The 16403-nt window shown below is 46.0% G+C and overlaps 3 protein-coding genes across 3 annotated transcripts; 2 read left to right on the top strand and 1 right to left on the bottom strand.

Moving 5' to 3' along the window:
• The first annotated feature begins 16 nt into the window (after positions 1–16).
• Positions 17–7131, top strand: LOC135817551 (transmembrane protein 184C-like). Its single transcript, XM_065330765.1, has 6 exons — positions 17–424; positions 1051–1087; positions 1624–1856; positions 3961–4035; positions 4610–4772; positions 6128–7131. Exons 1-6 carry the CDS (start codon positions 186–188, stop codon positions 6689–6691), a joined length of 1311 nt encoding a protein of 436 aa, XP_065186837.1. The 5' UTR covers positions 17–185; the 3' UTR covers positions 6692–7131.
• A 943-nt stretch (positions 7132–8074) lies between these two features.
• On the bottom strand, positions 8075–10090 carry LOC135817550 (leucine-rich melanocyte differentiation-associated protein-like). The gene is made up of 2 exons (XM_065330764.1): positions 9736–10090; positions 8075–9097 (listed from the first exon to the last, which is right to left on the bottom strand). Exons 1-2 carry the CDS (start codon positions 9855–9857, stop codon positions 8680–8682), a joined length of 540 nt encoding a protein of 179 aa, XP_065186836.1. The 5' UTR covers positions 9858–10090; the 3' UTR covers positions 8075–8679.
• A 236-nt stretch (positions 10091–10326) lies between these two features.
• On the top strand, positions 10327–15620 carry LOC135817549 (uncharacterized). Its single transcript, XM_065330762.1, has 6 exons — positions 10327–10824; positions 12668–12768; positions 13151–13218; positions 13528–13620; positions 14211–14463; positions 14837–15620. The coding sequence occupies exons 1-6, from the start codon at positions 10687–10689 to the stop codon at positions 14877–14879; spliced, it is 696 nt and encodes a 231-aa protein (XP_065186834.1). The 5' UTR covers positions 10327–10686; the 3' UTR covers positions 14880–15620.
• Positions 15621–16403: the final 783 nt, after the last annotated feature.

Here is a 16403-nt window from a genome sequence, read left to right as displayed (position 1 = left end):
CGTACCATTTGTGGCTGGAAAACTGGGAACGCCCATAATAGTCATTATCATTGCTTTCCTTGCTTGTTGGGTCTGACAGTCAGACCTGGTGATAGATACGAGCAGGTACATATTTGAATTATGTAGAATATCTCGTCGAAGAACACTGGCCTTTATCTCCACAGCATTTTCCAAGAGGTTCCACGATGAGGTCCAAAGTGCAATTATACCTTCGGCCTGTTGTCATGGCATGCTATTTCGTAGTGCTGCTGATAGCCGTGCCACTGTCCATAGTCTACTTAGTGGAGAAACATTCTGAGCCCCATGTGATTGCGTGGTTTGTGGCGGGCATTTTCGTTCTGGCCACTATACCTATGTCATTGTGGGATATCTCCATGCACTTGTCTAACTACACGCAACCTGATTTGCAGCGGTACTACGTCAGGTGAGTTTCATGCTGCCACCACACAATACAGTATTGGATACGGGTGTACATGAAATTATAATAATGAGCATCTGCGTTTCACTGGGTACGAATCCCTGGTTCCATCACATGCCAAGAACACCTAGGTACTGTGTGGATTGTGCGGCATCACCTCTCAAACTTCATGTACTGGTATGCACGAACAGATGGCCGAAACAGGATGCGAGGGAGTAAGCATCAATGTGCCCATGATAGTAGCATTAGCTGAGGCATGGGGCTCCCAATAGGAAAGGCACCGCTACAGCCTGTCAGTGCGTGCTGTGTGTGAGGCCGGTTATGCACCATATAACTGTTATGCCGTACTGGTGCGCAGACACTTCAAGGCACTCTACGAATCCACGGGGCAACAGGGGAACACATTAAGTGTTGATCAATGCATAACAAAGACATACAATACCCAGTAATAGGTATGAAAGGACGTGTTGGTCCCATGTACCCTTCTTTAGAGAATAGTCCTGGCTTGATATGTGTGTGCGTGTGTGTGTGTGGTGTGTGTGTGTGTGTGGTGTGTGTGTGTGCGTGCGTGTGTGTGTGCCTCTGTGTGTGTATTGTGCATGTTTGTGTCTGTGTACATGGTATGTGAACAGAATAATCTGGATGGTGCCTATCTATTCCCTTGACAGTGTAAGTAAAGCCTGAGGAGTAACAATGTGGCCCTAAACGGTGTGCTGCATCATATTCCAAGTGTCCTCCCACTTAGAATTACAATGGATCCTCCCTGACGAGCAGACTACACAGGTTAAGATGCCTCCGTATTGACGACACTTTGTTTTCTCTCCCAACTGTTCCTAATCAATTTGTAAATCGATGGGTACTAGTAATCAGAACCTCTCCCAATGCACTACAGATACCAGTACACACAATTACAAGGGGCGGGGGGGGGGGGGCATGGGGAATCGCACAGTTCACCTTTTTTTCCATGTTCCACTAGTGGTATTTGCTTTGTGACACAAAATGCAACACAAGCGCAGTGAGCACCTGGAATGATCAATTTGTGGCCGCGTTTTCGTTGTGTGAACTAAAAAAAACACAGAAGTCGAAAAACGAGTCGGTTGGTGTGCCATCAGAGTAGCAGGGCGCAGTTTGCAAGTTGAGATGCAGGGGTCGGATTTTACTTATATTGTAGCTGCACTGTGTGCTGTGTCTTCCTTTGCCTGTAGTGGCTGGCTCTACGATTTGCCACTGAGGGCAATGCCGGCGTGTTTCTGGACACCGCCAGAGAGTGCTACGAAGCGTACGTCATCTACAACTTCATGATGTTGCTTTTGACGTACCTGCGCAAGCATACGACCACAGCGGATGGCGGCGAACTGGACGATGTGTACCACGGTCACATGTTCCCCTTCAAATACTGGCCATTCAAGCTTTGCTTCAAGCCCTGGGAGCCTGGAAAGTGAGTTTATGCCAGTATTGTGAGTATACTTCCTTGTCATGTGTGTGCAGTTTCCACGTGGGCTGGACTGGATAGACCATGTGACTGCCAGTCACAGTAAAGACTACTTGTAGTGGTGCAAGGAATGTAGAAAGGAAAGGGACATATGGATACGAGAGACCAAGGAGGGGAAGATAAGCGCAACATGTGCATGGAATTCTGAGGGAATCGGGTGGAATGTAGTTATAATTTAGTCGTTATGGTGCATATGTACTACCGAAAGTACTGAAAATTGGCACGCATTAAAAACATGTGTGTGTGTTGGGTGATTTTCCTGTTCCGGAACACTCTCTGTTTCCAAGTAGAATGTATTATGGGCGTTTTGTATCACTGACGTCATCGATGGCGTCATGCGATTTAACCCTAAAACGGGGCGTTTTATAATTTTTTCTGATTCACTAGGAGACGCTGTCGAGATTGATAGTATCTTCTTTCTGGCATACATCGCTTTTGAAAATCATGCTCCGGTGCGTAGATGTGCTGCTCAATCACATGCGCACACGACGTGCGCACGTAGTGTCCATCTATCACGGCCTCGGTCACATGATTGCAGCCATCATCACGTGCTGGAGAGCCCTTTGGCTGTCGAACGTAATTGATGAGCGCATCGAATTGATCACACAGATCCATGATGTTCAGGAAGTGACGTCGGTGCATCGTCTACATCCGTCTTTAATGATTCATAGATATCAGCTCGGCGCTTGCTTGAACTAGGGTGATCACGCTTTCTTCTCGAAGCTCGCCGTAGAATGACCTCAGCTTGTCCAGGTGGTGTCTTATATCAAGCGCCGATGTTAGGTGTTGCTTCACCTCGTCCGATGTTCTCCACTTATTATCGCTGCATGGGGGGAAACATGATTGCAGCCATCATCACGTGCCGGAGAGCCCTTTGGCTGTCGAGCGTAATTGATGAGCCCATCGAATTGATCACACGGGATTCTACGGGATTTCGTGGATCTGTACAAATGGCAATCGGTCCATTGAGATTTTACATAGCAAAAACTGCTATGCAAAAGCATGACAGTAAATTCATCCCTGCGTCATTGCTGATGTCATCTGTAAAACGCTCCGATTTCAGGTTAAATCGCAAAATTTACACGTAAATCGGGAAATATTAGGGTTAAAACGCCCCAGTTTTTAGGGTTAAATCGTATGACGTCATCGATGACGTCAGTGATACAGAACGCCCATAATACATTCTACTTATCCAAACACCTGGCAAGGGTCTCTGCCTAGAGGTGATCGGATACTGTAAATCAACATATTTTCGCCGGTGAAAAACTTTCGCCGATCTCCAAAAAAGACTTTTCACCGACAATAAACTTTCGCCGTGCGCGTGCAAGGAATCCAAAAAAATGATCAATGTTTTGTGCGCGCACGTACTAGTAGTAGTACAAAGGTCAGTGTACTAGATTGTGACACATTTTGGCCAGCGATTAATTTTGGCCGATTGGCATTGACCGGCGAAATCAGTGAAATTAAATCGCCAGCGAAATTTTATTGATTTAGAGTAGTCAATAGAGAGGTTCCGCATAACGTAATTACGTTAGTAAAAAAAACGTAGTCGATCTACGGAAAGTCTTACGTAAACTGCATGCACATCTGGGTTCCGCCATACGGAGTTTTCAAATCACGTAGCTGCCCTTGGCAACTCCGAACGCGGCAGTGTACGACCAGATCGACATGGGGAGAGAGTCATAAATTTGTACCCCAATCCACTTACGGACCAGCTACGTTATCAGAGCCCTATCTACGTACTCTCCGTAGACAACTTTCCGCAAGTGGAGTGCAAACTCGCGAATTCACGGGTTTTTCCCGCCCACTAACGTAAAGTTGCTCAACTTCACGTAGTGCGGAACCACTCTAATGTTCAACTGTATGTGTCGCTACTGTCAGTGTTGTCCCAGCCTTCCTGCCACAACTCTGACTTTCTGCCTTGTTTACTGCTTCCGCTACTGTGGCTGCTGCTGCTCCTACTGCTGCTGCTACTGCTGCTGCTACTGCTGCTTCCGCTACTGTCGCTGCTGCTGCTGCTTCCGCTATTGTGGCTGATGCTGCTGCACAGGCAGTTCATCCATCGCTGCACCGTGGGCACACTGCAATACACATTGATACGCGTGACCACCACCACCGTGGGCATGTAAGTATGGCAGAACCGACTTCATAAACAGCATGTATCATGATCTGACTCAGTGTTGCACTGGAATTAGTGGCTTCCACAGTCATAGCGGAGCTGTGTGGGAGTCTCGCTGTTTCTTGTTGGAGGATAAATTAGTTTCCCCAAGCCCATGAAGTTTCCAGTGTACTGGTTACTCCTGGTCATGCAACAGCAGCAGATTTAGGCTTCTTTTGCCGATGGTTTTGCTGTTGCTACTTATGTCACGAGTGTCACTTCGTCATCGTTTCTCGTTCATGACAATGCGATATGAACGAATGCATTTGGAAAGAGTAAGATATCTCGTTTACTGCCCCGGAGTGTAAGTCCATTGGTTTAGGATTTCATTGCTTTCAAAGTTCCGTCTCGGCCACATCTGGTTGTTGTTGGATGGCCTTGGTGGTACGTACACTGTATCAGCAAGCACGAAAAAGTACTCATCGCTGGTCTGGCCAGAATGGTCCTCAGTTGCAGGTTGTGGTCACTTGCAACTCTGTACTCGTCCCTGTTTCTTACCACAATGCTGTTCTCCCCCATCTGACTGTTGTGTGTTGGAAAGGGTCTGTGCATTGGCTGGCTATCAGCACAGACAAGAAATCTTCAACAATGTCACCAATCGAACTGAAGTTGTGTTTCCGCTGAATAAGTACTACTCCGACGGTGAAATCTCAGAGAAGAATGCCTACATCTATCTGGCGTTCATCAACAACGTCTCGCAAGTGGTAAGGATCAGGTCTGTGCTTGCTGCACTCAGCGAATGTGTTGGTGCTAGTAGTGTATTGGCTTGTTGTGGCACGTGTATTTCTGGAGTAGAGAGTTCTTCGTCAGTCCTGACTCTGTAGATGTGCATGTCATCTCAGTTGCGCTCACTGAAATGGTGAGTGAAATCCGACCCAAAGTGCAAAACTGGCACCCTGGACCAGTTCTGATTACATCACTGTACTTGTAAATGTCTGCGTTCAGCCACATTCGTACCACGTCCAGGGCGTCAAGGGCCATGCATGTTGAGGGCGCTAAATTTGCACTTTGGGTCGGATTTCACCGAGGACAACTGTAGTTAGATTGTTATCAGGGAAACTGGTGCACCAAAAACCTAAAATTCCTTTTCTACACTACAAGCACACAGGCCGTACAGCGGTGTAAGCTGGATCCTGAATTGGACAATACAGTCAGACCTCGCTCAGCCGCACACATCCGTTATCCACCAAAATATTGGAGAGGCGAGGGAACCGGATAATCGAACACACATACTGTATGTATGCATGACATATGCTGTAAATCAGTAACCAGCGATTTTCTTCCGGATGGTGAGGGATCCGGCTAAAAGAGGACCGGATAAGCGAGGTCTGAATGTATCTGGTTTGGAGTAGTCGTAGTCCGTAGTCGTTGGCAATACCCAAACTCACTCTCTTGGTACCCGAACGGTCTCTTCACCACCAACATATCACATTCAAGTCATCGATTGTCGATTGCAGCCCAGTATCAGGGTGATTACAGAATACGAAAGAGAATTATTTTGAAGCAAAGAGATTGTTGGGCGTCGAAAAAATTGTACAATTAAATGTAGTAATTGGCTGCATTGAAATTTGCAAACGATTCTAAATATAATTGTAGTTAGTGATAGTGGATACCTTTAGCAGCTCGTGAAACGAGTGCATATCAGGTTCATAGCAAATCTAACATGAACTCGTCAAACACAGCGTAATGCCCAAGCATTTTTTTGCCTGACTTGAAATACGAAAATGAGTCGGGGGCTTGCCTCTCGACTATTAACTACTATTAAGTTCACCTCGCTTAGTTTCTCGTCGCTTGACAAAAGACCTGTGCCAGTGATGCACACCTGCACGCGGAATGCACAAAGAGTATGTGTTTCGCCGCTGATTGTTGATATGTCCATCACACAGGTTCTCCACGCATGACAGGTACATGTACATGTTGATACCCACTGTAACCTTGTGTAATCTGAATCCAACTTGATCTGGTGCCCAATCATTAATTCAGTGGGTGACACTTTTGCAATGGTAATTATTGTTATTGATGCAGTAGGTTTGGCTGTCTGGTTTGTTCTTGTCCACAGTGGGCAATGTACTGCCTCGTCCTTTTCTACTATGCCACGCGCGAGCGGCTGAAGTCGGTCAAGCCCTTTGGCAAGTTCATGTGCGTCAAGCTGGTGGTTTTCTTCTCGTTCTGGCAGTCGGTGGTTATCGCCATTCTAGGCGTGGCCGGTGCAATCCCCAGCAGCGCATACTGGACCAACTATACGCAGGATACTGTCAAATCCAGCATCCAAGATTTCCTCATCTGCATTGAGATGTTCTTTGCGGCCATTGCTCACCACTATGCGTTCTCTGCTAGTCAGTTTGTGGACTACGCGGCTGACACACCGTCCTGCTTAGACGGTATAAAGAGCATGTGGGACGTTAGCGACGTCCGGGATGACATTGTGGAAAAGACCAGGACCGTTATCCCGCAGCGGCGTGGCCACTCATCTTCGGGCGCGGCAGGTGGGGATGAAAGAACGCAGCTGCTACCTGTGGCATCAGCTGATGCTTCGCCAGTTTCCGGTGAACATGGAGCAGTGAACAGGACGCCTGCAGCCGGGACAGCCTCCACCCAGGCTGGACAAGGCGTACATGTATGATTCCCATAGTCCAGACTGAAGAGAAGAATCTGATTATGTTGCCACTTGCAGTTGATGAATGTCACCGGCTTGTGTTTCATTTGTCGCACCTGATGTCCTCTGTCTTTGCAGAAGGTGAGGTCTAGAAAAGTGCGCTGTTATCATCACGCATACATACGTGTTGTTGTGTTTGTGCCGATTCCCATGTCTGGCAGTCCGTCTGTGAACAATTATTGCCGCTTGCAGTCGATATGCATGTGCAGTTGGGCACACGTCGTGTGTTGCTGACATCGTTGTTTTCTCATCTTGCTGCTTATACTTCAAAGTACTTATTTCTATCTCTTGCGTTATTTTTCTTTAGCTCCTGATCAAAATTCATTTCTGTAGCAGGTGAAGCTGAGTACCAGCCATATGTTTTTTACTTGAATTCTGCAATTTTTAAAATATTTTATTGCCGAAAACTTGAGAACCATTATAACAATAATTATAATAGGTGCATTTTGGCAACAGGTTTGCTGTGTCTTTTTATTATTGGGCACTGGCTAATGATAGTGCTATCAAATTATCAATGCACTGTGCTGTGCTGCGCGATGCTTCAATTATTTTGACTGAAAGTGGCACTCGCCCAGAATATCGGCCATGCATCGCTAGTAGACTCACTACTGCTAATTTCACCAGATAATGCTGCCATAAACACAGTCTTTGGCGGCAGTGGCATGCACTTTCATGGTGGCGGGATGACCATTAATTTAACCGGGTATAGTATCTCCTCCAGTGGCAATAAGTTATAACCTCTGGGTGCATTCTGCATCATATGCATGAGCATCTTGGAGTGTGGTCAGATGACTGAATGAACAATTTAACATACCGTCAAGAGTGCATAACTGCGGGGGTTATGGGAACTCATGGACTCTCGATACTGCACAGTCATACATGTCTCCCACAATGAAAACTCGGACAAATAATAAATGGCACATACTGACGACACATGTGCTGTACATTATTACACTTTGCACTTGGGGGTCTTGCAGATAGACAACAGACATCTTGCTGAATTAATTGCCGAGAGTTGTTTTCTGTCTGGCACACAGCACGGACCATACTTCACTGCTGCTCAATGAAATCCGAGCGAGCAAGTCAAGCTTCCGCCCTGCACCTGTGAACATCCCAGTGGTCGCAGGTCTAGGTCTGCACAGCGCCCGGCACGTACTTCTCTGCGATCGGATTTCAAGCAGCACTGTAGTAGCAAGTACTCTTGCTAGTTGCTTACAAGTGGGAAGTGTGAAGCCAGCATGGCATGACTGACTGCTAAGCCAGAGTCCTAATGCCATAAATGGCTACAAAACCCTTTCTCAGCATGCATGGTCACACGAAACAACAATACCAAGTCCAAGTCCTGGAGACTGACAGTGTGCACCTGAGAGTATCAGCAAGGCCAGTAGTCAAGCAACAAGGCCTTAAGTGCACCAGGAGAAGATGAAGAGTGGCTATTCAGCAGAACGTAAGACACTTGTACTTCCAGCTCAGAGTGCAGCAGATAGATGTCAAAGGAATAATTATGTTCAAACACCAGTGCCTGCACTGGTGTTGTCAAGGAATAGATATCATGATGGGGAGATTGAGTATATAATGACAATATGGTTCGTGAAAAGCCAAAAAAAGAGAAAAGAGAATAGAGCCTAGGAGGAGAAAGACTGATCGTTCCACCGCAAGTAATCACCAATGCATTCCTCAGAAGTGATTCCAGCGGTCATACGAATAATAAATAGGGAGATATTCGGGCTGAATCAAGCACAACAGCTGTAGCAAGAATGTACAGTGCGGCGGTCCAAGGACGGTTACAGCTAGTGCCTGCTACTATTAAACAGGTGTGTAGTTGTTAGCTCATCTTCTTCCTGCCCGGATATTTGGGCTGGATCAAGCACAAAAGCTGCAGCAAGAATGTTCAGTACGGCGGTCCAAGGAGGATCGCAGCTATTGTTTGCCACTATTAAACAGGTTTGTAGCTGTTAGCGCGACTTCTTCCTGCCGGTGCGCACAGCACTGGCAGTCCGTGTTGCAGACCGAGCATGGCCGTACAGTTTCCTGGCCTCCTTCCTCTCATCGTCCGTCACGCGCTTATCATCCAGCATCTCAAGCTGGGGCAAGTGGCTGACCACGTACATGCGATAGTCTTCAAACTGCTCAAACGAGCCGCCGTTGAAGAACGACGGAGATGCTTCGTTGTTCATCATACTGAGAAAGCGCAGCTTCGGGAGACTCTTTTTGACCTGGTCAATGAACACCACCAGGTTAGTAATCTTGTTGTGGTTCAGCCACAGTGTGTGCAAGCATGGAAAGTTGGGGAACTTCACATGCGATGTGATCTGATTATGGTCGAGCACGAGGGTCGTCAGTTTGGTGAACGGCATCAGAGATCGCAACTCTCTAGTTCAGCAAATACTGTCAAGGAATACAGTCACTGCTCAGTCATCTACACGTACTGGTACAAATAGACTTCCCTACAAGTAGAACAAATCAACCTTCACTACGTCATTGGTTCCACCATGACAGAAAGCACTCATCTTTAATACGCACTATAATCACATTTCAAAACCGTGGGCGTATATCCTCACTATCTATTCGTTTTCATGTTGTCAATGTAGGCTGGAAGTGTGTTGGAGAGGGAATCAATGTTCCAATCCACGTCACGATACTTCCCGAGTGAAATGTTATCTAGGCTACCACTAACTGCTACCTGCAAATTATTTTCATTAATTTGGCAGGTAGCGTTCCTGTGAGTGTGACCCGTCACATCCGGCCATCATATTTTAGTTAGCTCCGGACAGTCAATAAAGTGGCCGCGTCCAGATAGTATTCTTTTCGTGATCCACAGAAGGTAGCGGGGATGTGGGATAAAGATACCCCAGTGCATGCCACTAAACTAATATCAAGAGTATATGAGCTATATATTTACTCTTGCTAATACATGTATGTATGACATACAAACATAAGCCTGCAATGGTCATGAAACTGATGCTTACTACATGTATACAGCCGTCAAAACCCGGCTCCAAAGAGGATACGTCATGCAATTGTGCGTGAGGTCAAGAGATTCCACACGATCGAAATAGTCGTTGACAACCTCCACTGGAACATGCTTCAAGCTTCTGTATGCCAAACTCAAGCATTTTCCGTTCATAGCCATTTCAGCATGGACATAGTTGCATCGATTGACTTAGAGCTTCTCACGAACAACTGTGAGCACTGATTTAGAAGACGCCAAGAGAGAAGAAGCTACTGCCTGGAGTACTGGACCTTGGAAGAAATTATCTGCCTGGCCTGCAGTGCGTTTTATCACGCTTTGAGTCACAAACACTGAAGTAACAGTTGAAATAGCTGCAGATTGCTTTTGTTATTTTTTTCCAATCTGGCAATCAGTATCTGCATCGATCATTTACAAATCATGTGATCAGGTGGTGATGTCTGAAAGGAATCTCATGATTCAGACGTCATCGCCGAGACGTCACGCGCCGACTCAGTAAGATCTTAAGAGTCAGCTAACGAGTTACGTTATAACTCAGCTTAGCTGCATAGCGCATTTGTATGACGTAATGAGGCATGGTGCTCAAAGAAGTCAGACACCGAAGCCACAGGAAATCAAAAATAAAATTTAATGCGATTTTGTTGCTTGTTGCTGTGTTGATGCGAAGTGAGCCTTCTGACTTCTGTACTTCCTCCCACTACAGTACCAAGCAAGGCTTCTGTGTATAATTTTACTTCCTCCCACTAGAGCAAGCAGCAGCTACCCAGTGGCAGTACTGCAAAATTGGACGTGCTCGTACACTGCCTGATCAAGACAAAAGTCCAACTGGGCAATGAGATCTTGTGAAGAGAAAATTGCAGCATAGTCTTAGAGTCTTGCAGTTTTGAAACTAACTTGATCAGTGATCTCCAACAGTTGCGAGTCACTCACTGGTAATCTGCGATAGAAGCTAGTAACTGTCAGGGGCTCACGAAGTGGTATAGCTTTCAACATGAGTGGGTGTCTGGATGATTGCACTTGTCGGTCGTGCTGCTGTTGCGGCTGCTGCGACCCTCTCTGTGACAAGCTGGAGGAAATTGACTGGTCCATGAAGCGCAATGCCTTAGCATCCATCGCTGCTGGTGTTTTGGTGAGCTCATTACGACATTAGTCTAAGAGCTTAGTTTCCACTCTTGACATTATGCGTTCATTGATTTGCTCCCATTTGCCTTCTTTACGCACAGAGCTACGCTGCAAACTTCAGTGCAGTATCACGTAGCTCCGAGGAATACTAGTATTACTAGTACCCTGTATTGCCTACAGTAAGATCGGGCGCCGAAGAACACCTCGCCGAAGAACACCCAGGCTGGAAAACCGGCAAAATTTAAGAACAGTCCAGGCTAGAATTATCAGATTTAAGAACACTAGATCTACATTGTACGTAGATCTACATTGTACGTAGATCTACATTGTACGTAGATCTACATTGTACGTAGATCTACATTGTACATGTATGGGAGATGAGTACATGTCATGTACACGTGTAAACAGTAACTGCTACATGTACAGTCATTCCCATTTACGACACCCACTAGTTTAAACTTTAGAAGTACTACAGCACTACATGTACATGACAAACGTCATGACGTCTCTCGACTCGCCGCGCGCGTGTGAATAAGAACGGTCTGGCTAGAATAAAAAATTTAAGAACTTTCCTAGGCTGCGCTTGAGCCCCTGCGTTCTTCGGCGCCCGATCTTACTGTAGTCCTAACACTCACATAATTATGGTCTCTTCGCTGCGACCATAATATTATTAGGCATAAGAGACCATTACTGCATACTATGTGTGAGTGTTCAGACTACATAATGACATGTAGGTGGCTGCAATGGAGTTTGAAAATTCTTGAGCAAGTTTATCCAAAGACACATGCAGTCAATCTCATGAATTCTGACCTCGGGTATAACAATTCACGAATATTACGACACAATCTTCAGACCTGGTGACCATTTTGACTGTGTACTCTCAACCTTAGGAACAGCGACAACTACTTGCGAAGAAAGACACATTTCTCATGCACAGTCGATAGTCGTTATACTCAAGGTTGACTGTGCGTAATTGTTGGTACTTTTTTTGCTGGAAAGGACTGGAAAAGAGTGTGCAGGGTCCTGAGAAAAGTGCTCTATATCTGATGCAAAGAAAATGATGTTATATCCAGGGTGCTTTAATAAATTAATACTGAACTTTAGAAGTTTTATTGTTCATGAATGTGACATAGCACCCAGCTGTGCTGTTTGCACTCCACCCCGGTAGTAGCTCTTGCTGTGGTGTGCAGCTGACTTTTATCTATGTAGCCACGACAGTATGTGCGAGGAGGTTTTGTCTTGGCTGGGGACTTGAGTAATCGTACTCCACACAATGCCTGGTGTTCTGCTTGTGGATGTGCGATGCTAGGTTTGTGTCGTGTAGCAGGATTCATGCACACACATGCACACAAGGATGCACACACGTACACACATACATACCTTGAACCTTGAACATGCCCATTGTCGATGGCAATGGTAGCGAAGGGACTACAGTATCTGCTAGCTTTTGCAGTATGGAGCGTGGCGCTTGAGATCCCCTGGACGCACGCACACACACACGCGCGCACACACACACACACAGCTCTGCGCGCGCACACACACATACACACACACACACACACAGCTCTTTTGCCTGTCATCCTCCCCAAAGCCCTTCAATTTGTAATCTGACGGAATCGTCTGATGTGTACTCGGAAGGAACAGACGTCACCTTTTGGGATGTCATTTCCTAATACATCATGTTTCCCAAGCAACTGGGCTCATTCCTGCCTGCTTTTAACTCGGCAGGGAACATTGTTATTGGACTGTAGATTCACTGTACTGTGTGGTATTGTTGTTCCTGTTTGATGACCAGTTCTAATTCCTAGCATTAACATGTGCCACTGTCTCTCGTATACTTGTTTTAATAGTTCTTCTCTGGTTGGTGGGTGATGATCGACATGGCGGCAGTATCAACCACTACCAATGCCTACTTTGCCATCGGCGTTGGCTCCACGCTGGCTTTTTTCATGTGAGTTTTCCACGGGGCGGTGTGTTGCATGGTATCCAATACTATCCATGTGTAGAACGTAATTATGCATGTGTAGGTACAAGCATGCATGACTCATATTACCGTCAGGCTCACTGTGGTCCTTGATGACGGCTTGAGGAAAGGTAATTGAGGTATGAAGCCTGATGAAGGTGTAAGTTCTGGGTTGGATGATCAACATGTATGTATATACTTTCCTCCGTAGTCTATAACTTGGCTTGTTGTGAATGATGACCGTGCAGAAAACGTGCTACGTTTGGAGAAGAAGCACTGGCTATTTTGCTATGGAGTATGCAGATGGGCTCTGTGATTAAAAGTTGTTGTGATCTCCATGACATTGTGTATGTGTGGTGGTTCGCTTCAGGATAAATGCCGTGTCAGCAAGTCAGCTGGATAATGACTTCTATCAGCAAGGCTGTCTCTCAGGCCATTGTATGTATATATGCTGTGTTCCAGTCTGGTTCGAAATCTTTTCTTCGGCACGTGCCTTTCTTTATACTTGTGTGCTGCGGATGGTTCGGGTTTTCTTCCTGCTGTGTGTGTGTGTGTGTGTGTCTCTCTCTCTCTTCCTTCAAAGCATATTACGAATGCGTTCCTGAACGTATTCAGGATCTTCTGATCACCAGGTTGGATACAATGATCATAGTGGTCTTTGCTAAATTAGTCACATAATGTATTCGAGTTGTTACACCCCGTCTTGTGCACCATCACTCTTTTCTCTTCTTGTTGCTTCTGCTACAGTGGCACGACTCTGGCTCTTTGTTGGCTTCCTTTTGGCATTCTCAAGCTTGGTTGGCTGCTCGGCTGTTTTGTATATTGAAGTGGACCAACATGGTTAGTGCTGCACTACATACATACCGTAAAAGAATAAAAAATAAATTAAAAAAATTCTACGGGTTCGCGTACCGGGCAGGTCAAGAACAAGGAGTCGTACAACTCCCTGGTCAAGAACCACCTTTCCGCTCCCGTGGGACCAACATACCGTAATGTCTTGTATAAAAGCCTGCCTCATTTAGAAGCCTATTTTGAATACAAATCTGATTTTTCGAGGTGCACTGTCAGCACATATGCCTGGTTTTAGTGTTGACATACATAGAAATACCTGTCTTGTATAGAAGCAATTTTTTTTAAGAGAATCTTTGCGAGAACAAGATGTTTAGCCACTGGAATTTCATAGTCATGTCACTCTCACTCTCTCCATTGCTCCTTCAAACCGACCGCACCCCATCAGATTGCATCAGGCCATTTCCCAACAGATGTAGCGTAAAGCTGAGATGTACACTACTTTTTCATACCTTTTACTGGAAACCATTTCCGTTTGGTGTTGGTGCCATGCAAGACTCTGGGTATTATGGGGTTCTGGGTACTGTGCTGTACGGCACTCTGCATGTGCCCTGTGTTTGTTCATGTGTGTGTGTGTTCAGCAAACCTGCCTGCTGTAGGTCCAACTAGCGTACCGACCGGACCGACCACCGTGCCTGCTACTAACATGACATCAAACACATCTACTGTGTGGATGATGTCAACCGCACCGACAACACTGACCGCTTCAAGTGCTAGTGGTAGTGTGACATCCGGTAACGCTACTACAACAGTTCCGCCTATTCCTCTGACCAAGTTTGAGCGCTTATGGCCTGGCGTTGCCATCTTCCTGCAGAACTTCCTCATCTTCTGTGCGTAAGTAGTACAGCTCTATGGGTTGCAACTTGACTCTTACTTCTACCCAGCGCCTACAGGATTTGTTTCTAGTGGCAATCAACACCATGACCCACGAGGCATGCACAAAAGCACGATTCTAATCAGTGATGACACACTGTGTTCTGTATTTGGGCCCCTCTCTGTCTCCCTCCGTCTCTCTGTGTTTGGCTCCCTGCTCTCCTCAGTCTCTCCTCTCTCTCTCTCTCTCTCTCTCTCTCTCTCTCTCTCTCTCTCTCTCTCTCTCTCTCTCTCTCTCTCTCTCTTTCTCTCTCTCTTTCTCTCTCTCTTTCTCTCTCTCTCTCTCACACACACTTACTCAAATTTTTGGGATTTTGGATTTGTGTGTTGTTAGGTCCATGGTGTTCAAGTTTGGTCGAAGTGAAGACCTATATTAACTTTACCTTGTAACCTGCTCGTCAGACAGCATGCTGTGTGGATGTCCTGACAATTATGTGAATAACAGTGCCACGATCTGCAACACAGCCAACTAAAGCAGCTTATCCGAATCCGACATGTGGATATGACTTAGGCCATGGCTACTAATGTTAATGCTGGTTTTTCTTTGTCTTGTAGTAGCATACGACTCGGATTGCATGCTCACAAGTCCCCTCCCTCTGCATCTGACACACAGCAAAATCTTGAACTTGAAAAAAAGGAATTTATAACAATCAGCATACTGCTGCTGCCACAACTAACCTGAAGCATTGGTTGTAATGCTCGCGTATCTTTCTCATTTCCACACCAGTTGCATGACGTGTCGTATCCGTTTTTAGAATAAGTATATAGCTCTCCGCTCGGTGTTTATAGCTACTGCTGTAGTTGGTCGTTGATAAGTTATTTAGACAGAGGGATCAGACGTTTCCTCACACATGCACACACACACACACACGCTCTCTTTCTTTAGTGTTGTAGCTTTGCGTTTGAATGACTAGTTTCTTGTACGCTACCTTTTTGTTTCCATTGTGCTTTTATAATAGATAGAACTCAGTAAAAATTTCCCAGCCATCATTATCTCATGGAGAGGAAGTCGTTTTTAGTAGCTCTTATGGTATCTATCATGGGTCGACCATGTCATGTGTTGTAATGTTGTTCACACATATCCATATCGATCTCACGCGTAAGTTTGATGTTCTTTAGGGTGCTCCTGTGCATTCTCCGTGCGGTAGAAAGGTACCGGTGCTGATTGGTTCCATCCGTGGCGATGGTCTCCCGACATAAGATGCTTGGTCCGACCCCAGTACATGCCGCCTTGCCTGACAGGACAATGACCAATAGGGCTTGAAAGTGCTATGCCATAGCCAGGCCAGACTCATTAAAATGCTGTCTTCTCGGATTCACTTGGATCACATGCCTCCTTTACTGATTACAGCAGGGTGACAACACATCTGCTGGCGGTGACTGGACTGGATTGGGCGCTCCTGCGGGAGCTGCAAAAAAAGTCGCCAGCAAGCGACCTGTGGAACTTGCCCACCGGATACATATTACACTTCGCTATGGTCAGAGTGAATCCAACTTGTCCCAGGAGACGTTTATATGTATTGACTTTAGTCTTCAGTTCTGACATTATCAGGGAGCCCTTCACATTATGTGTAGGGCTCCCTGGGCATCATCACTTTCAAGTAGGGAGTAGTAAAATACCAGTGTTTTACTACACCCTGCTTTCAAACCCTGTTTGCACTCACACTACAATAATTATAGGTCTTCCCCTTTCCTGTCTTTCATGCTTGATCCATATTCTTTCACCCATGCCATGGAGCACACCCAGGGTCCACCAACAGCATATTAGTAACCCTTGGGTCATGTGGTATGTTGACATTGCATGTTTTGTGTTGCTTGAAGTTGAAAATACGCTGTGACGTTAGGGGTGATCTTCACGACGGCAGTCCATCCCGCCGGGAAGTGAAGCACGTGATCCCGAG

Source organism: Sycon ciliatum, chromosome 5 (genome assembly GCF_964019385.1).
Source record: "Sycon ciliatum chromosome 5, ocSycCili1.1, whole genome shotgun sequence".
NCBI classification, from domain to species: Eukaryota; Metazoa; Porifera; class Calcarea; order Leucosolenida; family Sycettidae; genus Sycon; species Sycon ciliatum.
Note: the sequence above shows the minus strand (reverse complement) of the source record. Positions and strands in the feature narration are given on the sequence as shown.